This window comes from Erpetoichthys calabaricus, chromosome 1 (genome assembly GCF_900747795.2).
Source record: "Erpetoichthys calabaricus chromosome 1, fErpCal1.3, whole genome shotgun sequence".
NCBI lineage: Eukaryota > Metazoa > Chordata > Cladistia > Polypteriformes > Polypteridae > Erpetoichthys > Erpetoichthys calabaricus.
In genome coordinates this window covers 213,480,179-213,507,677 of record NC_041394.2, presented here as the reverse complement: position 1 = coordinate 213,507,677, position 27,499 = coordinate 213,480,179, and the positions used below count along the sequence as shown (strand labels likewise).

Genomic DNA, 27,499 nt, shown 5'->3' with positions numbered 1-27,499 from the left:
AATTAAAGAAAACATACTAAGTTTTAAAACAAATCAGTTTTAACGAGAAAAGATGCCGACGAAAGAAGAGAAGCAGCGGGACGCTAGGGTGAAGAGCTGCTCATTAAGCAGCAAGCTCATCAACCTCTGAGCAAACGAATGGTAAACGTACAGAGAAAGAGGATAAATACTATGAATGGTCATGTCAAGTATATTCACTCCACGTTATCGTGCAGTGCACTGTTACTGGTATTTTGATAAAAGAATCTGAATAACATATAAGAAGCGTATAAATTATTAAACAGTAAAACATTAACATTTAAGAAGTAAAGATACATTGAGTACTACTGTAGTGCTTTCGGGTATAGTACATTTTTTGTTTGCCCATTACATGCATAAATGTATACATTTTTTGGTGTACCTACCCAAGAACACGCGACATGACCTGGCAGTTAAAAATTTATCGCTCCAGCAATTTTAACTCTGTTACAAAGTCATCTAATATGGTATTGCAAACGGCAGCAGGAGCGTTTCTATAAACTCAATTTAAACTTACTGTTTACACCGTGCTTTGAAGATGCATAGTATGCGACACGTGTTTCGCCGTAATTGTGGGCTCATTAGGAGTACACAGTCACTGCACTCCCTTACTGGAATCGATCCTCGGACGTAGAGTTGAAGCCCCTAACGTTGTGCTACGGCGTGTGGTTCGTTCATTTGACAGCATGTAGATCGGGGTAATTACATTGCAGGCATTCGTAGTCTGATTCACAATCTGATTGTATGGGTGGTTACCTACCAGGTAACGCTTGTGGTTGGTGAGCAAGTCAGCTAACTTCTGCCACGGTGCCCTCTTTCAGTTGCGAGAAGCAGATCATACAATGGTTGAAATAGTTTAATATATATATAGCAAAATCACCGCGCTTCGCAGGGGCGAATATGGTATTGCAAATGGCAGCGTTTCTATAAACTTCATTTGAAGTTACGGTTTATACCGTGCTTTGTTTCATATTCTTTTCCTACTTTATCAATTGTGTAATGTGTTTTTTGAACAGGTTTGATTCATGGAAGTGATCACTCCTGCTGCGTTCAGTCACTTGACGTGAGCCGCTCTCTTGTGTGACGTTGCGATGTCCACGGGTTTATTTAATGTTAGCTAAGACCCGGCAGTTAAAAGTTTCTCGCTACAGCAATTTTAACTCTGTTACAAAGTGATGCAAACTCTCGTTTATACCTCGTGTCTTCTCATTAAACTTGTATCTCGCGAATATGGCATTGCAAACGGCAGCGGGAGCGTTTCTATAAAGTTAATTTAAGGTTAGGTTTATACCGTGCTTTTTTATACCTCGTGTCTTCTCATTAAACTTGTATCTCGCGAATATGGTATTGCAAACGGCAGCGGGAGCGTTTCTATAAAGTAAATTTAGACTTACGGTTTACACCGTGCTTTTTTATACCTCGTGTCTTATGAAGATGCTTGTATGCGTCACTCACTCGCTTCTTATTGTTTCGCTGCCTTGTCAATTGTGTAATGAGTGTTTTCTTCAGGGCTCTTTGGGGCTCCTCCTTCTTTTCTACGTACTGAGTTCACAGTCAGTTCACGTGATTACGTGGGAGGCGTGATGACGCCACACGCAACTCAGTCTCCTACGGCCATCTTGCTGCCTTCCATTACAGTATATGGACAAAAAAGAGGTTCCAGTTATGACCATTACGCGTATAATTTTGAAATGAAACCTGCCTAACTTTTGTAAGTAAGCTGTAAGGAATGAGCCTGCCAAATTTCAGCCTTCCACCTACACGGGAAGTTGGACAATTAGTGATGAGTGAGTGAGTCAGTCAGTCAGTCAGTCAGTCAGTGAGGGCTTTGCCTTTTATTATTATTATAGATATATATATATATATATATATGTTCATATGTGTGGGAAAGCGAATAGTTGACGTGACGTAGTATATGTGTACCAAATTTCAAGTCAATAGGTGAAACGGTTTGCGAGCTACAGCTGATTTAAAATCCTGGACAGACAAACGAATAGCCACGGTAGCGTATTATAGAAGAACATTTTACTGTTTAATAATTTATATTTATATGCAATGTGCTTCTTATATATTACTTCATATTCTCATATGATAATGATGTTAATGTTGTTTATATTGATTTCTATGTTATTGTAAGTGCTCTTTATTTGTGGAAAAATAAATTTGGCAATTAAACTTATTTTATACATACATTTCATTTTTTTCTCTTGCACTCAGTGAGCGAATCCACTGGTTAATCAGCTATATATATATATATATACGATATATAGATATATATAGATATATAGATAGATATGTGTATGTATGTAGATATACAAATATGTATATGTATATATGTGTATATATATGTAGATATACAAATATGTATATGTATATATATGTATATATGTGTATATATATGTAGATATACAAATATGTATATGTATATATATGTATATATGTGTATATATGTGTATATATATGTAGATATACAAATATGTATATATATGTATATATGTGTATATATATGCGTCTGTATGTGTCTATATATATGTATGTATATATATATATATATATATATATATATGTGTGTGTATGTATGTATGTATGTGTGTATATGTATGTGTATATATATATGTTGATATGTTTATATATGTGGATGTGTATATGTATATATAAATGTATATATGTATATGTTTATGTATATATATATGTTTACATAACCTCTTTAAACACACTTCTTCTCCGCTGCGAAGCGCGGGTATTTTGCTAGTCTTCAATAACACTTTTTGTCTAATAAACAATTTCTTTCACCCTGCTACACTACACAAATCAATTTTTTACAAAATGCCTATCTGATGATGAGATCATAAACAGGTGTACCCTAAAAGGTTTAAAAATATACTACTACTTATTGAATGCATTCTTCATTCAAGACATGCTGTACCTTTAGTCTAGAACTCTTGACTATTTTAGACCTCTACCAAATCATAAATTGTAAATAAATATCACAAGTGTAACCATCCCCACATATTCTCAGAACAACCCCAGCTATGTGTCTTATATGCAAGATGTTTCCGCAAACAAGCTAATGAACCTGTGAAAGAATATGTCTGACTATAGTAAACTTCAATTCTGTGCACATGGCCAGTTTTGGTGTATTTGTTTGAAGTAGACTGGCTTCATTCAATATTTTTAGAAATCGCGTTAGTCAATGGGTGGGCCTCTCTGGCAGTGTCGTAAATTGGTTTGAATCCTACTTGGGAGGTAGAAAATTCTTTGTTAGTTGTGGTAATTACAACTCAAAAGACACATGATATTCTATATGGTGTTCCACAAGGCTCTATCCTGGGTTTGCTGCTCTTTTTGATCTACTGTACATGCTTACGTTAGGTCAGATTATCTCGGGGCATAACGTGAGTTACCACAGCTATGCTGATGACATGCAGCTGTATTTATCAATAACACCTGATGACCCCGACTGTGTTGTTTCACTAACACAATGTCTTACTTGTGTTTCTAAGTGGATGAATAGTAATTTTCTCAAGCTAAATAAAGAGAAAACAGAAATTTTAGTGATTGGCAATAATGGATATAATGAGGTTATTAGAAATAAACTTGATGCATTAGGATTAAAAGTCAAGACTGAGGTAAAGAATTTTGGGGTAACTGTTGACTGTGACCCGAATTTTAAATCACATATTAATCAGATCACTAGGACAGCATTTTTTTCACTTAAGAAATATAGCAAAAATTAGACCTCTTATATCATTGAAAGATGCTGAGAAATTAGTTCACCCTTTTGTTTTCAGTCGACTAGATTACTGTAACGCACTCTTCTCAGGACTACCCAAAGAAGACATAAATCATCTGCAACTAGTGCAGAAAGCAGCTGCTAGAATCCTAACTAGGTAAAAGAAAATCCGAGCACATTTCTCCAGTTTTGATGTCACTACACTGGTTACCTGTGTCATTCAGAATTGACTTTAAAATACTGCTTATGGTTTACAAAGCCTTAAATAATCTCGCTCCATCTTATATATCGGAATGTCTGACACCTTATATTCCAAATCGTAACCTTAGATCTTCAAATAAGTGTCTGCTTAGAATTCCAAGAGCTAAACTTAAAAGAAGTGGTGAGACGGCCTTCTGCTGTTATGCACATTAAATCTGGAATAGCCTGCCAATAGGAATTCGCCAGGCTAATTCAGTGGAGCACTTTAAAAAACTGCTAAAAACACATTACTTTAACATGGCTTTCTCATAACTTCATTTTTCACAATTGCAGGTGAGGGAACGCTGGCGCACGGATGTTGTTGCCGCTCCTCCCTGTTAACAACACTTTTCGCAAAATTCGCCTTAATTCTACACTTTCTTACGCTTGTTTTATTTCTTTTATTGTACATATAGTTCGTGGATACAGCTGACTCGAATTGTATGGATTTGGCTTAATATTTACAGATGTTATGGACTCTACTTTGACTGGGAACAGCTGAGTCTGTGGATCACGGGACGAGACCTATGAACATTTCCTTGTACCTGGCAATCTAGGACCTTGGGGTGATCTGTCTCTGTGATTATATTAAATTCGCTATGCTGATCTGCTCCCGTTTCATCTTACAGTACTCTACGACTGGGAACTGATCTGATGTTCATACTAATCTGGCTTATGGCTCTGGGGCGATCACGCCTGAAATTACCAAGCGTTACTGTTTGTGGCTCTGTATTGAAACCTCCAAATCCTGCTACCTCCTCCTGCTATGTTTTCTGCTGCTTGCTATTGCTGCTCACCTATGCTACCACACCCACCTGTCCTACCAGTTCCGTTGTGCTGTGCTGCTTCTCCAGTGCTATTCAGATAAGTATTGCCCAGTATCATGCTAAAATACTCTCATGACAAACTCCGTCTTATTAAACAGTTTGTCCAGAGCAAATGGTCTGACTGGAACATCCTAAAGGACGCCGGTATTTTGCATCGCCCGAAATATATACATCACGGGTCAGGTCGCCACCACCGCCGGGCTGCGAATGAAAAGACCACCGGCAGCATTTGCTCAGGAATACGCCGTCCTTCTCATGACCCTGGAAATAGAAGTGTCCGTGTGCCAGATTTACATTATGTGGAAATAAACCCTGATCGCGGCTCTGTGCAAAAAGAAGCCTCATTAACTAATATTGCACTGTTTAACTCGAGGTCTCTTAATGGCAAAGCATTGGTGCTGTCAGAACTCATCACTGACACCAAACTTGATATTCTGTGTCTAACGGAGACTTAGCAAAAACCAAACGAACTTGCGTCTCTCAGAGGCGACTCCAATTGGTTTCACTTTCCACACAGAGCCTTGCAGCTCAAGACAAGGCAGTGGGCTTGCAGTAATTGTCAGAGCAGACTTAAACATCAAACGAATCCCAATTGACTGTCCATTGTCTTTTGAGTGTCTGGCTCTTAAACTAATAACGAAATCAGGTCCTGTCTCACTCATTGTTCTTTATCGTCCCCCAAAATACAATGCATCCTTCTTATCCGATCTGATTGAACTTTTGACCCACCTAAGCTCTTACTCTCAGAGAATTATTCTTCTTGGTGATTTCAACATCCATATTGACACCCCCACATCTAAACTGAGAAATGAATTCCTATCCTTACTGGACTGTTTTGACTTGACACAACATGTTGATTTTCCAACCCACTCTGGCGGTCATATATTGGATCTGATCTGCACTTCTGGACTATCTGTTGCCAACATTTCCAGCACTGATTTGGGACTCTCTGACCATAAAGCAGTATTTTTCACTGTTTCACTGCCTTTCCCTCCTCTTACCTGTAAACGACAAATTTCTTACAGAAACCTTAAAAATATCTGTCCCTTTATCCTTTCTGGATCCATTTCTGATCTTTTACTGTCTTCACCTATTCCATCAACACTAGATAGTCTTGTTGACCACTATAACTCAGCCCTTCACTCAGCATTACATAAAACAGATCCTTTAAAACATAAGGAGTTTTCCTTTAAACGTTCAGCTCCTTGGTATAACTCAGAATTGCGATCTATGAAAGCAGCTGGCCGACGCCTTGAGGGAATGTCACGTAAGACTGGCCTCACCGTGCACATCCAGGCTTTCTCTGACCACGAAAGAGCTTAAAGAGAAGCACTAACTTCTGCCAAGAACACCCATTACGGCAGAATAATAGAAAGTGGCCATGATAACCCAAGGGTTTTGTTCTCTGTAGTTAATAAACTACTCGAACCCTCATCTATCCCAACTACCTCTTCTACTGAAGTCTGTGAGGAATTGCTCCACTTTTTCCGTAACAAAATTAACGATCTAAATAATTCAACTAACATAAATTCATCATCTGTTTATATCTCTCCCTGTTTTCCCACTCCATCCAACTCCTTCTCTAAGTTCTCACCAGTCACATCTGCGTTTGTTAATAACCTGCTTTGTAAGATGAGGCCGACTACTTGTGTACTGGACCCCATCCCCACCACACTACTTAAATCCTGCCTTCATGCCATAATCCCGACTGTTACAACAATAATAAACTCATCCCTTGACACTGGCTCTGTGCCGCTCACCTTTAAAATTGCTTCTGTAACCCCAATGTTAAAAAAGTCTGGTCTTGATGCTGACAATCTTGACAATTTCCGGCCTATTTCCCACTTACCTTTCCTATCAAAAGTTCTGAAGTGTGTTGTAGCTTCCCAACTCATCAACTAATCTCTAATAATTTGATGGAACCCTTTCAGTCTGGTTTCAGGGCGCGGCACAGCTGTGAAACTGCTCTGCTACAGGTAACCAATGATTTGCTTATGGCAGCAGACTCTGGACAAACCAGCATATTAATTCTGTTAGACCTCAGTGCAGCATTTGACACTGTCAGACATGACATCCTACTGTCTGGAATGGAGAATATGCTGGGTATCTCTAGCACTGCCCTCCAGTGGTTCAAGTCCTATCTGACTGATAGGCAAGAGTTTGTTAGTCTTGGCAACAGCAGATCCAGCTCAGCACCAGTCACACAAGGAGTCCCTCAAGGCTCTGTCCTTGGTCCTCTGCTTTTCTGTATTTGCATGCTTCCCCTTGGCCATATTATCCGTAGCTATGGACTGGGTTATCATTTTTATGCAGATGATACTCAACTCTGCTTCAATGTTAAAAGTGGAACTTCATCAGAGCTTTCTCAGCTCACAACCTGCCTTAGTGAAATTAAAACCTGGATGGAGCAGAACTCTTTAAAATTAAATTGCAATAAAACTGAACTCCTGCAAATTGGGACTAAAATGCAACTTAATAAAATGAGCTCCTTCCCAGTCTATCTTGGCGGTGATCTCATCAGACCTGCCTCTACTGTAAAAAATCTTGGTGTCATTTTTGATTCCTCGCTCTCTTATTCCGCCCACATAAATCACATTAAGAAACTTTCTTACTTTCACCTCCATAACATATCACGTGTTCGCTCCTTCCTCTCCTTCTCTAATGCTGAGAAACTTGTCCATGCTTTTATCACATCCCGCATCGATTATTGTAATTCCCTACTGGCAGGTGCCCCTTCTAATCTTATATCACAGCTCCAGCTTTTTCAAAACTTGGCTGCAAGAGTCCTTACTCGAACCAGCAGCAGCGAGCACATCACACCCATCCTGCACCATCTTCACTGGCTCCCTGTGTCTTACAGAATCGAATATAAAATCCTACTAATAACCTACAAAGCCTTAAATAACCTCACGCCAAACTACATCAGTGACCTTCTCCATCACTATGTGCCTGCCCGCCCACTAAGGTCCTCTGATTCTGGCAATCTTGTTGTACCCCACACTAATCTACACTCCATGGGTGACAAGGCCTTCAGCTGTATAGCGCCCAGACTCTGGAATGACCTACCGAAATTAATCAGGTCAGCTGACTCCATGAATTGTTTTAAAAAACAACTCAAAATTCATCTGTTCAGGAAGGCTTTTAGCTCTACTTGACTTTATTACCCTTCTCTCAGTTTACTTCTCTGTCAAGATGCTAATGTAACCTGTGTGTGTGTGCTAGACCATCAATTATGTTGTCTGTTTTTTTTTTTCAGAATTCACTGTCTTAATCTTCTTTATTTATGTATCTGGTTTGTACAATGCTATATACTGTATACGCTGCCGTTCTTTATTATATTCTGTAAGTGCCTTGAGCATGGCAAAGGTGCTATATAAATAACATGTATTATTAATAATAATAATAATATTATTATTATTTCAGTTTAATCCTGATGCTCTGTATATTCAATTAATTATCATAACTATTCATGGTGGCTCCAAAATCCGTCCTAACCTCTACTCTCTCTTCTGTTTTTTTTTGCCCCGGTTTTCTGTGGTGGCGACCTGCGCTGCCACCACCACTTGATCAAAGCACCATGATGTTCCTACATTGATGGATTAAAAGCCAGAAGTCTACATGACCATCATCATCAAGTCCTTCCATGAGAACCCTAAATACAAAGAGGACTGATCATTTATGTTAGGTTGAATGCCCAGAGGGGGCTGGGCGGTCTCATGGTCTGGAACCCCTGCAGATTTTTTTTTTCTCCAGCCGTCTGGAGATTTTTTGGTTTTTCTGTCCTCTCTGGCCATCGGACCTTACTCTTATTCTATGTTAATTAGTGTTGTTTTATTTCAATTCTTACTTTGTCTTTTTTTTCTTTTCTTCATCATGTAAAAGCACTTTGAGCTACATTATTTGTATGAAAATGTGCTATATAAATAAATGTTGTTGTTCATTCTGTAATCTCCCACTTTGATCTGCATTTAAGTCTTTCTAAACTAGTCTGAGATGTAATTTTTATTGGTTAGTTATTTGGATAGAAGCATATAAGCACTTGCAATACTGGCAACTCATTTAAAGAATGTACTGTGCATGATCTCACCCACAGAATTTACAATAAAGTTTTTCTGCAATTTTCACTCAAACCAGTTAAAGAGTGTAGCTATATTTCTTCCACAAACCTAAAGTTTAAATGAGTATAGGATTCAGTTGGAGAACATTGTTTCTGGGTGCAGAAAGAATTGTCTACAACTTAACATCAACAAAAACAAGTTATTTGGATATCCATACCATTGACAAAGAGGAACAATACAGGGCATTCTTAGGAGACAGTGTTCCTTTAATGTGGGTAGTGACATCCTTCACATCTTCTGCAACTTTGTGATGGTCAGTGTGATTTTCTACACTGTGGTGTGCCGGTCCAGTAACATCACCTCAAGACAGGCTCACTGAATCAACAAACTAATTAAAAGGGCAGGCTTAATTATGGGATGCACTCTGGACCCCCTGGAGGTAGTACTGAAGGAGAGAATTAAAACAAAACTGAGCGCCATTATGAACAATGCTGCATATCCTCTCTCTGTCACACTAACAATGAAGACTTTCAGCCAACAAATTATTCAGCAGAATTGTATCAAAAAAATACTACAGGGGAGGCGGCAACAACAATGTATATTGCATAATGCCCTACTGTTATTGTAACTGCGAAGTCAAAAGTTTATTTCTTATTAGTTATTTTGGGTTGTGTCCAGACCATTATGTACAGTGCATCCGGAAAGTATTCACAGCGCATCACTTTTTCCATATTTTGTTATGTTACAGCCTTATTCCAAAATGGATTAAATTCATTTTTTTCCTCAGAATTCTACACACAACACCCCATAATGAAAATGTGAAAAAGTTTACTTAAGGTTTTTGCAAATTTATTAAAAATAAAAAAACTTAGAAATCACATGTACATAAGTATTCACAGCCTTTGCTCAATACTTTGCCGATGCACCTTTGGCAGCAATTACAGCCTCAAGTCTTTTTGAATATGATGCCACAAGCTTGGCACACCTATCCTTGGCCAGTTTCGCCCATTCCTCTTTGCAGCACTTCTCAAGCTCCATCAGGTTGGATGGGAAGCGTCGGTGCACAGCCATTTTAAGATCTCTCCAGAGATGTTCAAACGGATTCAAGTCTGGGCTCTGGCTGGGCCACTCGAGGACATTCACAGAGTTGTCCTGAAGCGACTCCTTTGATATATTGGCTGTGTGCTTAGGGTCGTTGTCCTGCTGAAAGATGAACCGTCGCCCCAGTCTGAGGTCAAGAACGCTCTGGAGCAGGTTTTCATACAGGATGTCTCCGTACATTGCTGCAGTCATCTTTCCCTTTATCCTGACTAGTCTCCCAGTCCCTGCCGCTGAAAACCATCCCCACAGCATGATGCTGCCACCACCATGCTTCACTGTAGGGATGGTATTGGCCTGGTGATGAGCGGTGCCTGGTTTCCGCCAAACGTGACGCCTGGCATTTACACCAAAGAGTTCAATCTTTGTCTCATCAGACCAGAGAATTTTCTTTCTCATGGTCTGAGAGTCCTTCAGGTGCCTTTTGGCAAACTCCAGGTGGGCTGCCATGTGCCTTTTACTAAGGAGTGGCTTCCGTCTGGCCACTCTACCATACAGGCCTGATTGGTGGATTGCTGCAGAGATGGTTGTCCTTCTGGAAGGTTCTCCTCTCTCCACAGAGGACCTCTGACAGAGTGACCATCGGGTTCTTGGTCACCTCCCTGACTAAGGCCCTTCTCCGCCAATTGCTCAGTTTAGATGGCCGGCCAGCACTAGGAAGAGTCCTGGTGGTTTCAAACGTCTTCCACTTACGGATGATGGAGGCCACTGTGCTCATTGGGACCTTCAAAGCAGCAGAAATTTTTCTGTAACCTTCCCCAGATTTGTGCCTCGAGACAATCCAGTCTCGGAGGTCTACAGACAATTCCTTTGACTTCATGCTTGGTTTGTGCTCTGACATGAACTGTCAACTGAGGGACCTTATATAGACAGGTATGTGCCTTTCCAAATCATGTCCAATCAACTGAATTTACCACAAGTGGACTGCAATTAAGCTGCAGAAACATCAAGGATGATCAGGGGAAACAGGATGCACCTGAGCTCAATTTTGAGCTTCATGGCAAAGGCTTTGAATACTTATGTACATGTGCTTTCTCAATTTTTTTTATTTTTAATAAATTTGCAAAAATCTCAAGTAAACTTTTTTCACGTTGTCATTATGTGGTGTTGTGTGTAGAATTCTGAGGAAAAAAATGAATTTAATCCATTTTGGAATAAGGCTGTAACATAACAAAATGTGGAAAAAGTGATTCGCTGTGAATACCTTCCGGATGCACTGTATGTACTGTATATAGTCATGCCCATAAGCTTACATACCCTGTCAGAATTTGTGACATATTGGTCATTGTTTGGAAAAGATAAGTAATCATGCAGAAAGCTTTCCTTTTAATTAGGGAGTATTCTTAGGCAAGGCAATTTATTATCACATAATTGTGTGTGCCGTTTTTAAATCATAATAACTGAAATCACCCAAATGTGCCTGATCAAAACTTTACATATTCTTGAATATCGGGGCTGATTATATACACACAAATTGACACACACAGATTCAAATTAAGGGAGAGTGTCCACACTAGTAACCTCTTTGATTGTAGTTAGTGTCTGTGCTGAAATACTCAATTTAAATTCATGCAGAGTTTCACTGACTTTAGTGGATACCCAGCCATGGGGAAAGCAAAAGTACTGTACTGTCAAAGGATCTGTGAGAAAAGGTTGTTGATTTGTATAAATCAGTAAAAGGATATAAAATGATATACGGAGATCTGAAAACGCCTGTAGTGTTCAGTGGTGTTGCCCTTTCAAGATGCACAATAAGGATGTACTTGAACAACAATGGGCTGTGTGGTCTAATTGAAAAAAAAAAAAAAAAAAAAAGCCTTTACTGTGCCAACGCCACAAAACAGCCCACTTACAATACGCTAAACAGCATCTAGACAAGCCTCATAACTTCTGGAACAAAGTCCTTTGGCGTGATGAGACTGAAGTTGAACTTTATGGTCACAACCATAAACACCATGTTTGGAGAGGAGACAACGAAGCACCGGACGAAAAGCACACCATTCCTACTGTGTAGGATGGAGGTGGATCTTTGATATTTTGGAGGTGTGTGAGCTACTGAGGCAAAGGTAACTTAATGAAAATTAATGGCAAGATGAATGCAGCATAAAACCTGAAAATACTGGAGGACAATTTGCATTCATCAGCCTGGAAGCTGCGCATGGGATGCATTTGGATCTTCCAACATGACAATGAGCCAAAACACAAGACCAAGGTGCTGGAGTGGCCATCACAGTCTCTTGTCCTCAATTTCATTCAGCCACTTTGAGGAGATTTCAAACATGCAGTTCCTAGAAGGCAACCTAAGAATTTATGGGACCTAGAGGTTTATTGCCAAGAAGACAGGCAGTTCTACCACCTGAGAAAATCAAGGGCCTCTCCCACAACTATAACAAAAGATCGCATGCCATCATTGATGCTAAATGGGGCAATAAACAGTAGTAAGAACCAAGGGTATGCAAACTTTTGAAAGGGGACCATCTCATAATTTTCCTTATTACTATGTTTTGTTTAATGGTTGTGCTGTTTTCTAATGCCTTATAGTTTAACTTGGATTCCACTGAAAACAAGTGAAATGTATTTTGCCTGATCAGTCATCTTTTCATTAAAGTATGGTATACATGTTTACATACTCTGGCAGAATCTGTAAGATATTAACACAACTAGTCTATATATCTATTTATTTAATTAATTAGCTTCTGTAAACATCAAAATTTCCACAGGGGGATAAATAAAGGTCTATCTCTTTTTTCTGTTTGAAATTGGCCCCAAAACCTTTTCAGTTATACAGTGTTACTACTTAAAGGAATATAAAATTTGACCTACATCAATGAAGTGCTTATTGAGTTATAAAGTAACAAACAACTTCTTTTAAATATGAACTGTAGTGTGGAATTGGGCAGCTCACCTGAATTAGTACCTTAGGTGACAGTTGTATATTAAAATGAAGATTATTTTGAAAAAACTATAGATATCTCCTGCATTTTCTGGTGGGTTTATCAAGATCTTTAAAAGAAAATACATATTACATGTGTGGGAAACATAATCCTATAAATACTAAACTGTTAAATATTGTAATTCAGCTTTGTGTACAACCTGTCAATAGGATACAATCATGAGAGACAGTATTACAAGATTCAAAGATTACAGTCAGAACATAATTCCAAGTCTGATTGGCTTGAAAATCTGTGAAGTTTGCAGAATGCAATTAACTCTATTTATACTAAAACAGCATCTCATAGTACTGTACTGTATTAACAGCTAATAATGCCTAGCATTTCTTTTAAGTTAAATACTTCAGACTTGCAATCTGACATTGACATCTGGTGAAAGCCTTATAAATAACTTCTAAATATGATTTACAGTAAATCTCCAAATCCAAATACCTTAATCTAAAACCTTTCAAATTAGTTTTCTGAAGTCTGCAGAGTGTCAGAACATTATATTTAACCAATTAAATTGTGTCTGAATTAGTTTTTATTCCTAAACTTAAACAAATAAAGTCCAGGGTATTTATTAACGAAAATGTGTACAGAATTATCTTAAATTTCAACACAGAAGTATGAATGAATTATAAAATGCCTGTATGCACAAAATAAATGCTTCTAAATTCTTCCCGCAAACTGCTTATTTATAAATCACAATTTATCTTAAATTTGTGCTTGCATGAATGAGGATGTTGTGTCTGCCAAAATGTAGGATATAATTCCATATACAAAAGATAAGAAATCACCAATTATTAACTCTAAAAAAAAGCAAACAAAATAGCAGATAATATAAATGTTCATGGAATATTTGTTTTCTATTCATTCATTTTACTGTGCATTCACCGAAGGTGCCCATGTAACCACAAAAGTGCAATCACATTTATGAATCTTGTCATCTACTCAGATCTCCTCTTAAAGAGACCCTGAACTCTTTCATCATAGGGGAACTGATGAACCAGAGTAGGCCGAGTTACTCCTCATCTGTTTGCAAGCTGTTTCTAAAAGATCTCTGTTGCTTTAGATTCTCAGTGTGGTAAAGGGTGAGATTCTTTTTTGGGCCAATAAAGGACATTTTACTCTTTAGTTACCCCAAGTGTTGCTTTGCCCTGTAAGTAAACAGAATTGTTACCATTCATCTTCCCCTAAGCTCCCTCACAATATTTTCCATTACAGTGTTCCTTCGATTTTCCTTTTATTTCATTACTTCTGCAACAAACACAGCACTATTATTTTTGCTGAAGGAAATCTCAGATAGAGGTCGAAGTATGTTAATATAGATTTGTAATCTTTTAATAATTTAAACATTTTATCATTTTGTCTCAGATTTCTTAAGAATGTTACAATGCCTTCATTTTCAAAACTCATTGCAGAATGCAGATTTTGTCCAGGTCACTTGAGCTGCCTTCAGTAGTGTATAGACAAATAACTATAATGCAATTATACCCTTCATTAGGTCAATTTCTTTTAAACATCACAGACTCTAACTTTACAGATTAAAAAAGAGCCTTTATGTATTGCTTTTTCATTTGCTTGTGACAGCATCTGTGACAAACTGGATAGTGTGTTTTTATATTGTGAAGGATGCCAGCAGACACTAAATTAGTTTGGGCACTTTTTACTACATGAGAAAAATTTCTAAGAATTTAAATTTCAAAATCTTGTGTTATTCTCTTCAATTGAATTGCTAAATTTGCTGAAATTACGTTGTTATTTCCAGTACTTCTGCAATCTTGTTTCTAACAATCATGCTTTAATTCTGAACATACCTTTGGCCAATTTGTTCTTTGCAGTGTTCACTTATTAAAAATAACAAAACTTTATGCTTTATATGTCACAATAAAGGATGATCTATTTAAATACAGTGTATTTCTTTTTGACTGGATACATGTTCACTATCTTTTAATAAGAATAATATTAATAATAATAATAAAAATACATTTATACCTTCTTTCATTACAATTCTGGTGCAGATTGGAAAAGTTTACATATAGTAATAAAGAAAAATTTGTTTCCCGTTCTGTTTCTGTTATTGAAATAAATGTTAGTAAATAACATTTTTAAAACCTTAGAGGTGTGATTTATATATTCAATATTGTGACATCTTTACTGCTTTCAGCTGCTCACAAGCTTTTTATTAAAGATGTGAAAAAAGCTGTTAAGACTTTGCTTTTAATCCAATTCCAGCTGTTAGACTTTGCTTTTAATCCAATTACAGACTCTGTCATTGTTTTGTTTAATCTCTATTGCTGTTTCTTTGCTATTTCTTTAAAATCTTTCCATGCTTTTTCATTTTTGTTTCATTGTTAATTTTGAACCATTTCATTTGAACTTTGAAGTATTTATGTTGCTAGCTCAAGGTATGGCTCTGGAAATACCACAAAATATAAATAACATTTTTAAAAATTTTGAAAATCCCAACAAATATGGCTTACAAAAGCCAAAACACAGTCTTTCATAAACACTGCAAAATAAAAAATTATTCTTATGGTAACTATTTTTCTACTTTTTTTGTATGTCAGAAAATTATTACCACGATACATTATATGACAACCTTTGCTAACATTGTAATTGGATATATTGTACAAATTACAATCATTTTCTCTAATTGCAATTAATGCTGCTACAGACCTGCATTTAAAAATGCAATATGCTTATGTGAAAATCTGTGCACTTGCTGTGGCAGACTGCCATCACCTCATCTTGCACTCTAATGTTGCACCCCTGGTTTCAGGAATAAGAATTGGTACAATAAAATAGAAATAATAAATCCAAGAGTTATTTATTAGTTAAACATGGGTTCTGTTTTTTTGAAAGTAATCACAAATAATAACAAAAGATTTTTTAGAAGCTCAGCAAAACATTTATATATTCAATATTCATCAACCACTGCTCCATAATATCCCATTAATGTAAATAAAAACATTATCTTGAATACTACACTATGGCATAAAATGTCTATAAAATGACTCTACCTAAAACTTCACAGTTACAAGTATGTTTCTATCTGCTGCTATGAAAAAATGGTCATACTAATACCTAACATTAAATATATAGAGGATACTTAAATAATTATTTAGATATACCCAAACAGAGGGTATGACCAGGAAACCAGTAGTGAATCATTGAACCTATATAGTTTATCTTTTTCCAAACTCTCTGCAACAAACACATTAAAAAACAAGTAAACACATCCTCTTTGGTTCTACATCCTAAAATATGCTTAGGGCTAACATCTTAGACAGCATACAGCAAACATAATATTAAGAGAACTTAATTCTAAATACAACTAGCATGAAAGACTGTAAATTTAACCCCTTCCTTTAAGTTAAGAGTTATATCATGAGTTTGCTAAGGAAATACTTTGCTAAGATTCAGCAATAAGGGAGTTAAGCTCAATGTCCTCATGTCCCTGATAATTCACAAGCCTGATCAGGATTATATTGCACACCAAAGCAGTGCAGCGTCTGCTGTTTGACATCACATGCTATATTTGGTTGTACAGAAGCAAATTAGCTGCCATTACCCTGAGGTTGATTTACAAAAACACTTCAGATGGAACAGATTTTCTAAATATCTAAAACAAATGATGTTTTCATTAAAAATAGCTGTGTTTTTATTTTACAAAAAAGATAAAACTAAATCCTAATCTACAGTTTTATTTATCTTAAATAGCGTAAAGGCACTATAATTATGGCTAGTGCATTTCAGCTGAAGGTAATTTATAGGTAAATGATTCAATACATGTGTATTAAGTAATACAGTTATAGGAAAATATAGAAAGTGTATTTATTTAGTTTTCAACTGTATAATTTATTAAAAACAAGCAAAACTCAAGTTATAGGCATACTAGTGAGAGCAGACATGATTACTAGGCTATATAAATTATTTAACCAAAATCAGTCTTTTCACTGCATTTCTGTGTTTTCCATCCAATAAATCTATCCTATAATTATTTTCACACTGATTAACCTAGACAAAAGGGAACACTGAAGATCATAACATAACTTGTTTCCCATTATCACAACAGCACAGAAAAGTACCCATTACTAACAGACTTTTCTGCCACACCCAAAGTGTTCTCCCTGTCCAACACAATTTTATTTCTACTAGTATACCACAAAACATAAATAAAATACATTTTGACCTGACCAGTTTTATTGTTGTCAAGCATAAATCTGCATTAATGATAAATCTTGGCATTGACTAATTACAGACCTTGTCAAAGTTCCAAATAAGGGGGGAGCTACTGTATTATCATGTGTTGTCATGTCATTTTCTAAAAGGCTTAATCCAGACCAGGTGCATGATATCATTGAGCCTTTCCCTGTTAGCACAGGGCAAAAGGCGGAAACAAACCCTGGACAGCATGCCAGTCCAACACAGGAAGAACACACACACAGGCTAATTTAGTGTCACCAGTTCACCTAACCTGCATGTCTTTGGACAATAGGAGGAAACCCACACAGTCACAGGGAGAACATGCAAACTCCATGCAGGGAGGACCCAGGACGCAAACCCTGGCCTCCTTACTGCGAGGCAACAGCACTACTATTGCACCAACGTGCTGCCCGGTACTATATTATATTGATAATAGCAAAGTACTTCTGCTCCACACTTCCAAAAGACTGGGTATGAATACATACTGTAGTTTTCATTCAATGTCACACAGGTTATGTGTTTTTTTGTTAACTGCAGAATATGAACTGACTCTGAGTTAATGTGGGTGTATAAGTCACAGTACTTTTATGAACTAGTATGCCATCCTGGGTTAAATAAACTCTGTCTTGTCCCCAGTGCCATCAGGATGGGCTTGACCCATTTGTGATTCTGAATTGGATTAAGTTGGTTCAGAAATGATAATGGGATTAATACAAAAGCAAACACTGACTTAACATTAACATTTACTAATGTAAAGCAATAAATTGTTTAAAATAGTACAGAAAAGTCTACCTTATAACAAGCCTTGTTAGACCATGCAAACATCTAGTACTTCTCCAATAAACTGAAGCATTCATAATTAAGTCCTAGTTCATGTTTACTGTCACATGTACAGTGAAATACATTTTTGCTCATCTGCCCAAGTCTTCATAGTACTTGCTGTTATTAGTGAATTACTTTAAAAAAATTGTTGTGTGTAGATCAGAACAAATTGATATACATGAATAAAATACTCTTTAGTTATCAGGGAAAATTACCTGTTTCTTGAATAATCTTTTATTGCATAATGCAAGGAAAAAATATATTGCTATTAATGTACACCACCTTTAATTTGTGTTGTCCACTTCGACAGATCAAAGGAATGAAGAATTTTATGCACTATAATGATTTTATTTATTCCATTCATTGCTATGAGATAATGTGTACTAATGGCAATTAGAAAGAATAAACTTAAAATCACATGGAAAAAAATTATCACTATGGCCTGCATGTCTCTAAGTCTGCTTTATTGTGTTATGAATAGCAGATCAAGTCAGACTGATGCATGTGTTTTTTGCTTCTCTATGATGACCACCAACCATCCATTTACTGAACCCATTTAATCCAATTTAAGGGTCACGGGTTGCTGGAGCCAATCCTTTTAATGATAAGCCTGTGATGCAAGCAACAGCTTACAAAAACAGACATCATTGGCAAGAAAGTAAAATTTCTTTATCCTTCTGTTTTCATGTGTCATAACTCATAAGTAATGGAATTCCATTTAACATCATTTGGTGACTTATTGCAGTACTACTCCAATGAGTTTTACAAAACACAGATCAACTGCAATTTGCTAAGTCTAAAGCATCTATTTTTTTTATCTTACATCAACTGCATTTCTTATAGGAATATGTTCTGTAAACATATTTTTCAAAACGAGATTTCACATATTAGTTGCAAACAGTACATTAAAAATAACAAGTAAAATGAGAAAAAACAACCTTATGAATTATTGTTTGCTTAGGAGATAACTTAGCATTTTTTGTTAAGTATATAATACTTAATGAAACAATACAAAAATATTTAACTTTTTTGAAATTCAAAAGGACTTCAAGATCTTTAATAAATGTGATTCATATCTAGAACTTTACTTTGGAAGTTTTTGTTTAACACTATAAAATATTAGATTTCACCTATAACGAGTGTGCTGACTAATGTTGTGGTGTCCAAAATCCAACATTTTAATCATGTGACAATTACAGAATAATTATAAGAATGGCAGGATTAATTGACATTTTTGTGTCTTGTTCAGTGTGTGTCAAAGTTTCCACAGAAAAAATATATTCATGTTATAATGTACTGAAATTTGACAATCAAAATATTGAATACCTGAATTCAGTAAGCATCAAATTTGTCTAATTGTAAACTGGCACAATATACAAATGATTTTACTATGTGCCAGAGCAATTAAATCAGCATAACTTACTAGTTAGGAAAATCCTGTAATAAAAGCCTCTAATGAAGAAATAATCAAATGATACACAATACATATAAATATTCTGTACAATGTACTAGTCTAGTCTATTCTAAATGGTTTAACAAGCTATTTCAATAAGAAAATAAGCAAAAAGTAGAAACAGCAAACCAAACAGAATATTCTAAAAAGCAAGTTTTTTCGGCTAAATTTAAATAATTGTATTTCAGTGTTTCAAATGAGGAACTGCAAAACAGAATACTGGCAGCTCAAAACCTTCAATGTAAAGGTTCAGCTTTGTGTCCCACAATCCTGTTCTCTGCTCAATCTGTGCCTTTCTTTACCAGATGGCTTAATTATAGGAGTTAGAGAGTTAAGAGGCAAAGGATTGCTCAAAGCACTTGTTAAGAGAGGGGCCCTGTCTAATCCACCAGGGAGCCAATCAACAACGATAGCACTAATACCTGTTCAGTCAAGGGGCCTCACTAATTAGCAGGCCTGTGTTTCACCTGGCATTCAAGTGACAGAACTGCACTCCACATGGTTTGTTAAGCTCCAGGTACCTCAGTATGAAGGAGAATACAGAGTTCAGCTGCACCTGGGAACTCCTACACCTTCTAAACCACCTGACAAGGTGTGTGGGTCGATGGGTCTCCTGGGATCTCAAAAAGGCTCAAGACAATTAAAGGGAAGATAGTTATTTATGTTCTCTTCACCTGTGAGAAAAAAACAAATGACAACCCCAAGCTTTTGACACCTGCTAGCCTACTGTGAAGCAAAAACTAAATTGTTCTGCCCATGTAAACCACTGGCCTGCTTCACTTCTTTAGAGTAAAACACAATTTGCCTGACAAGAAGAAAGAATTCTTAAATTTGCTACTAGTCAAGACCTAGACATATGGTAAATAAGTTTTTTTTTTTTAATTTGACACAATCAAAAAGCATATATGTATAACGAAAATGTGATGATTTTTAGAGGTCGAACATATTTGGAAAATGTGAAACACATAAGTAATATACAATTTACCAGTGTAAACAGCAATAAAATGAATGTCATTTTACATTAACTATACCACATAACACTACAAAACCCTGCTGAATCTGGTAGATAAAAGCATATATAAATAATGTGTTATTTTTAACAGAGACAAATAATTCAAAGATGTGGTTCTCTTTAAAATACATGTATTATATAAATTTCTTTTAGCTCCAGCTATTATGTTTTATTAATACACAGAAATACATTCACCTCTGTTTTTGGCATGCAACAATCACATTTCCGTTTTAGTATATTGTTCTGTCTAGTGAGTCCTGCTAAATGGAAAATGTGATGGAAAACACAGAATTTATTAAAATTATTTAAATAAAAATCATAAGTCATATCAGGTTTTATGTATATTTTTTAACTTTCAATTCATTAAAGTGACTTTAAAATAAAAATGTATATCAAAGAGTTATTACTATCAAAACACATGATCTGTTGCATACTGAGAGTTTTAGTGCGGGTGTTTACTGTTACAGCATATCTAGTTAAACTAACTAGTCCGATTTTCTGTTTGTTCAGGTGCCAAAACTACTCCTACTCTTTGTGAAATTGACCAGTAATAAACTATACTACAACAATATAGTTAGTTATATTGTTTTTTCAAACTAACAAATTGTGATGACATGCATGATTTTATTTCAGTCAAATTAGATGTCTCTCTAATTACAGGACACTCTAATCTGTAAAACACAGTAATTCTAAGCTACCTTAAAATGACAAGTTTAAAAAATTGTTTAGTCTCTTTTGCGCCCTAAAAATAACAGCAATGATGATGACATATCCATACGTGTTGTTCACCTCAGTGAGGAAGCTCCCCTATATCTAATAATTTAACTAGTCTAACCTAATGTTTTTGATTCAATTTTCCACTCAAAACACTTGAAACTTCTAAGCTTATTAGTAAGTTTTAGTCTTGTGAGGAATTTTTAAATTATGACCTCTAAGTAGAAATTAATGGTCACCTGCCAATTTTACACTATTGTTGGCATATGAATGTTTGCAACAAGACATCTTGCTTTTCTTTCATCTTTGTCAGTGACTGTTTTTCATAATGAAAACATCTTCCACATAGCATGAACTGGTGGCATTTGTGTGCATTCTACAGATTAACTGGTAGCTTTAAAAATCTAGTGTCCGAATTCTGGAAATTCACAGGTTTACTGCATATACAGTAAATTACCCATCCATTATCCAGACCTACAGATTTTTATTATAGGGTAGCAGTCTTCTGAATTTATTCCAGCAGTATCAATATTCTATGGCAAGAAACCAACTGTACATTGGACTCAAGTCATATTGGTGGAGAAAAACACACATTCACATAAGGTCATAATAAAAAAAAATGTATACAGTATATCTGGACCTTACCAGGTTCTAAAATTATTTAAATGTATCCTCAGGTATAAAACAACCCACAACAGATTTCACTGTGTCATTATTTATTTAACAAAAATGAAGCCAAAAATGGAGAAGCCATATATGAAAATTAAGTACACCCCATGATTCAATAGCTTGTAGAACCAACTTTAGCACCAAAAACTTAAAGGAATCATTTCTGTATGACTTTACCAGTCTCTCACATCGTTGTGGAGGAATTTTGGCACACTCTTCTTTACAACGTTGTTTCAGTTCATTAAGGTTTCCAAGCAACCATTTATGAACGGCTCTCTTAAGGTCCCTCCACAGCAATTCCATCGGGTTGAGGTCTGGACTTTGATTGGATCATTGCAATACCTTGATTCTTTGCGTTTTCAGCCATTGTGTTGTAGATTTGCTGGTGTGCTTCAGATAATTGGACTGTTGCAAAACCCAATTTCGTCCAAGCTTTTACTGTTGGACAGATGACCTCACATTTTACTCTAGTATACTTTGGTATACAGAGGAGCTCATGGTCGACTCAATAACTGCAGGGTGCCCAGGTCCTGTGGTTGTACTACAAGCATAAATCATCCTCCTCCACTACCATGCTGGACAGTTGGTATGAGGGGTTTTTGCTGATATGCTGTGACTGGCTTTTGCCAAATGAGGTGGTTTTCATTATGGCCAAACATCTCCACTTTGCAAACCTAAGCTTTTCTGCCATGTTCTTTCTAGATAGAAGAGACTTTCTCCTGGCAGCTCTTCCAAACCAGCCATACTTGTTCAGTTTTTTTGTAATTATACTGTCATAAACTTTAACACGCTCACTGTAGAGTCTGAGCATTGCACGGTCTGACCTTGGGGTGAATTTGCTGGGCTGTCCACCCCTGGGAAAACTGGCAGCTGTCTTTAATGTTTTCTACTTGTGAATAATCTTTCTCACTGTAGAATGATGGACTTCAAATTGTTTGGAAATGGCCTTATAACCCTTCCCAGACAGATGGGCAACAACAATTGCTTCTCTAAGATCATTGCTGATGTCTTTCCTCCTTGGCATTGTGTTAACACACACCTAAATGCTCCAGCAAACTGCAAAAATATCTGCTTTTATTGAGGTGGTCACACTTGCTGATGGCCAGTTAAATCAAATGATTGTCAGCACATGGGTGCTACTTACCTGCTAAATTCCTATGGAATCAGTAAGGATATACTTAATTTTTCACAGGCTGCTTCTGCATTTTGGCTTGATTTATTTAAAAAAAACAAAAAAAACAAACTATGTCACGTTGTAATATGTCATGTGTGTTGTTCAACTGAGATTACCTTTAACTAATTTTAAGACAAGCTATGGACCAGATCATTTTTTTTATTATATCCTGAAATGTAAAACCTTAGAATTGAAAGAAGGTGTACTTTCTTTTTCACATGACTGTACATCAGATTAGCTAAATTTTAACAAATAATTTTCTTTATTCCCATCTTGTGTTTCAATACTGCAATAAGCAGGCACAGAATTTTGGTGTTACAGTCAATATGTTAGATACACACACTACAATATAATTGCTTGCATTATAAGAAAGCTGGCAGACTAATTCCATTTTGTTAAAGAAAAACTACTTATTTATATTCGCTGTCATTTTGATTTTAGGTTGCATACAAATCAGTAGGTTTTTCAGTTTCACTTGCCACAAAATATTTTTTTAAATTTATATTGCTGACACTTTGCCTCACCTGTGTCATCTTATCCACGGAAACAGGGATCCCATCAATAGTAAGTGGAGGAAGTTCTGAGCTGATTTCAGGGGGTGGAGGTGCATGTTCTGCCAGAGCAGATTCCAGGTCTTCTAGAATCATGCTTTTGTATTTCCTCACCTGTAGGACATTAGGGAACACAAGTAAAAAACGACAGCAAGAAAACAGGGAACAATAACTTATAACACAAATATGGCCATATCACCAACTAAGTCCTTTTACTTGCCCTGTTCATCCTTTAACGGACACAATCATCTTACAAACTCATTTTTTGAAAAAATTGATGAATACAAAAAAGAGCAAATTATACCAAATGAAACAACAAGTCATTCAAAGTCACCCCCATGATTGCTGCCTAGACAGCTCTCTGAAATTTAAGTGCCATACTGATAAAAATTAAGACCGCTTTACAGTCTTTTTAAGTGGTGAAATTACACTAAATAAAACACAACATCAATTTGGCATATGTACTGAACCCAGATCTAATGTGAAAAACACATTGTTTAAACATAATCTTTGTGAAAACCGTTTAAATTCACAAAAGATATAAAATGAACAGCAGCAATATTTGTAAATGGGCAATGTATGACCAGTAATTTACCAGTTTCTTAAATACTTTTAAAGTGATAGAAAGTTAGGCATGAAGATAATTTTAAATCACAATACTGCAAGCTAAAACCAGCCTTTGGGATTACTATGCAACTTTCTGCAAGTTATTGTTTTTGCCTGCAATACATATTAATATGATACAATAAAACTTAAAATTCAATAGCAGTGTTAATGCTAGGCTTTGAAGATGTACAAATAGTGCAGGATCTTTGGTAACTTACCACATTTTCCAGGGGTGCGGCACCAAATACCTTAAACAGTGCATTAGGTTTTGATGGAGAGATGCACAGAACAATAGCTTGTTGTCCCACTCTAGTTGTATATTCATCTAAAGTTGCACGTAGTTTCCTACAACAAAACATAGTTGTAATTTAATTTCCACAATACTCCCTGTCATCTTTCTGCTTTGTGCACCATTCAAGCTGGAACAGACTCCAGCCCTCAAGCATCCCCCTCCCTCCCGTGACACTGGTCAAGATTAAGCGGTTTAGAAAATAACATGGCATTTCCACAATTTCAGTCATTTTCTTTCTCCATCAAGGAAATATAGCAAAATTTCTGTGACCTCTAAACAACTGATGATTCTAGTATTTTACGGTTAAGCTGAACTAATTGTTCAATTATTACTCTGCAGCAGGGGTCTCCAACATGTTGCTCGCGATTTAATGGTAGGTAGCAAACCCCTTTCCAAGTAGCTCGCCAAAGGGTTGATGAATCCTACATAAATTTGAAAACTTGATTAGTCAAATTAGGGGTGGGCGATCTTTCCAAAAAATTGTATCACGATCCTTTTAACACAAAATCACAATCCACAATCTGAATTGCAATCTATCTTTTCAAAGTGGCATACACTTAAGAGAATATCCGGACTCAAACTCATCAAGACCTAAGTAACACTTTATTTTAAATATCAAACAAAGTTGAATTCAATTGTTCTCTCATTCGCTAGCTAAGTGGATTTAAGAAGCACGTCCCGAAGCTGGCGAGTGAGTGAGGAAGGCCCCTCCCTTGATCCACGCAAATAAATCGCTACCGTAAGCAAACTATGATACACAGCGTAATGAGAGAAGTCGCAAAATCAACTGGAATGTTCAAGCAAATTATAGAGAAAAAAACCTGATCTAAATAAGTTATTTAGTTCTCTTGTGAAAAGCGGACAGACATACAGACAGAAAGACATTGGATTTTATATATTATATATTAGTAAACCTTCAAAATAATGTGCAGTTGAAGTCTCAACAGTATTCTGAGCATTTCTGGAGCTTAGTAGAGCCAGATAACTATAAGAATCTTCACCAAGCAGCTCTGAAAATGTCTGCTTTGTTTGGGTCTACATACCTCTGCGAGTCTGCCTTTTCTGACATAAACGTCATGAAATCAAAGTTCAGAACAAGACTGACAGATTAACATTTAAATGATTCCAGAAGAGTGAACCTAAGTGGCTACACTCCACCATACACCTCTCTTGTTGACTCCATGCAGTGCCAGTCATCTGACTAACTAAAAAAACACATCACACATGCAACTGGACATGTGAATACTCTTGTGAAGTGAAACAGTGACATGTAACAAAATGACAAATGAATAAGTAATAACTGTGTATTTGTAATTGCATTGTTTTGTTTTGACAGCATTCATGTTTTAATTCAACAGTGTGAGATGCACTAAAAAATGCATACAGACACACAAAATGCACTTGCAGGTGAACTAAATATTTTTTGTGATGTTTTAATGCAAAATATGAGTTGTGGACACCAACATTTTTTAAATGCTCAGGCAAAACAAGCTTATTCGGTTTGTTTGGGTTGAAATACGCTATGAGAATAAATGTTAGAAAACATGAGTAGCTCTCGGCCATTTTCATTTTGTAAAAGTAGCTCTCAGGGGAAAAAAGGTTGGAGACCCCTGCTCTACAACAATTAATAATGATCAGAACTAGCATTTACGATCTGTTTACTAATCACTGTATTGGTTTTAATTTAAGTTTAGAACTGATCTGTATTAAAAATAAAACTGTACAATTTTGGTGTAGCTGTTTGTTTTATGGGCGGCACAGTGGCGCAGTGGGTAGCGCTGCTGCCTCGCAGTTGGGAGACCTGGGGACCTGGGTTCATTTCCCGGGTCCTCCCTGCGTGGAGTTTGCATGTTCTCCCCGTGTCTGCGTGGGTTTCCTCCGGGCACTCCGGTTTCCTCCCACAGTCCAAAGACATGCAGGTTAGGTGGATTGGCGATTCTAAATTGGCCCTAGTGTGTGCTTGGTGTGTGGGTGTGTTTGTGTGTGTCCTGCGGTGGGTTGGCACCCTGCCCAGGACTGGTTCCTGCCTTGTGCCCTGTGTTGGCTGGGATTGGCTCCAGAAGCCCCCCTTGACCCTGTGTTCGGGTTCAGTGGGTTGGAAAATGGATGGATGGATGGAAGTTTGTTTTATTGTCTATAATTGTGGTAGTCAACGTGATTGACTGTGTTGTGATTACAGTGGGAAGTGCCTGAAATTATTGTATGGTAACTAACCACAAGATGAAATAAAAGGCTGAAGTCAAAAACAGAAAAGCAAAACAACTGAAATGACAAAACCAATGGGACTGTGGTCCATGTCAAGGTACTGAAGTTCCTAATGCTAGGATTACCTGAAAAGAAAACTAACTATAACTAAGAAGGTTAATGTCACACATTGTATGGAGGGTGACACAAAATCGGGATTGGTGAACAAAACAGTGTCCCGTCAGAAAATAAACAAGGTAATAATAATAATAAATTACATATTCTTATATAGCGCCTTTCCTATGCTGAATGCGCTTCCCAGAGTCACATAAAGAATGGCAGGATATATGTAACATTGGATACAAATATTTTCTGCATAGAACACTGGAACAGATAAATATAGGATATACAAAGAAATAAAAAGAAGAAAAAGAAGAACAAAAAAATAAAATAACAAACCAGAGTAAAATATGTCTCTGTTCTGGACAGTAAAATGTCACATCTGATAGTATCTAATGTGGCACTGAGATCAAACAGAATTAATATGCTGGTTTGTCCAGTCTGCTACCATAAGCAAATCATTGGTTACCTGAAGCAGAGCAGTTTCACAGCTGTGCTGCGCCCTGAAACCAGACTGAAGTTAAGTAATTGGTGAGTTGGTAGGCTACGACATGCTCAAGAATTTTCCATAGAAAAGGTAAGTGAGAGACAGACCGAAAATAGTTAAGACGGTCAGCGTCAAGACCAGACTTTAACATTATGGATATAGAAGTGATTCAAAAGCGGCTGGTACAAAGCCAGTGTCAAGGGATGTATTTATTATTGCTGTACAGTGCATCCGGAAAGTATTCACAGCGCATCACTTTTTCCACATTTTGTTATGTTACAGCCTTATTCCAAAATGGA

At 36.6% G+C, this 27,499-nt stretch overlaps 1 protein-coding gene across 2 annotated transcripts in view; it reads right to left on the bottom strand.

Annotated features, from left to right (window-relative positions):
* The window catches only part of nrf1 (nuclear respiratory factor 1), a 138,176-nt gene that overhangs the window by 58,531 nt on the left and 52,146 nt on the right, over positions 1 to 27,499 (bottom strand). For both annotated transcript variants that reach the window (XM_051923792.1, XM_051923795.1), the window contains exons 4-5: positions 24,336 to 24,462; positions 23,485 to 23,625 (exon numbers count right to left, since the gene is read on the bottom strand). In XM_051923792.1, coding sequence (XP_051779752.1) covers positions 23,485 to 23,625; positions 24,336 to 24,462 — 268 coding nt within the window. The remainder of the gene's footprint in view (positions 1 to 23,484; positions 23,626 to 24,335; positions 24,463 to 27,499) is intronic.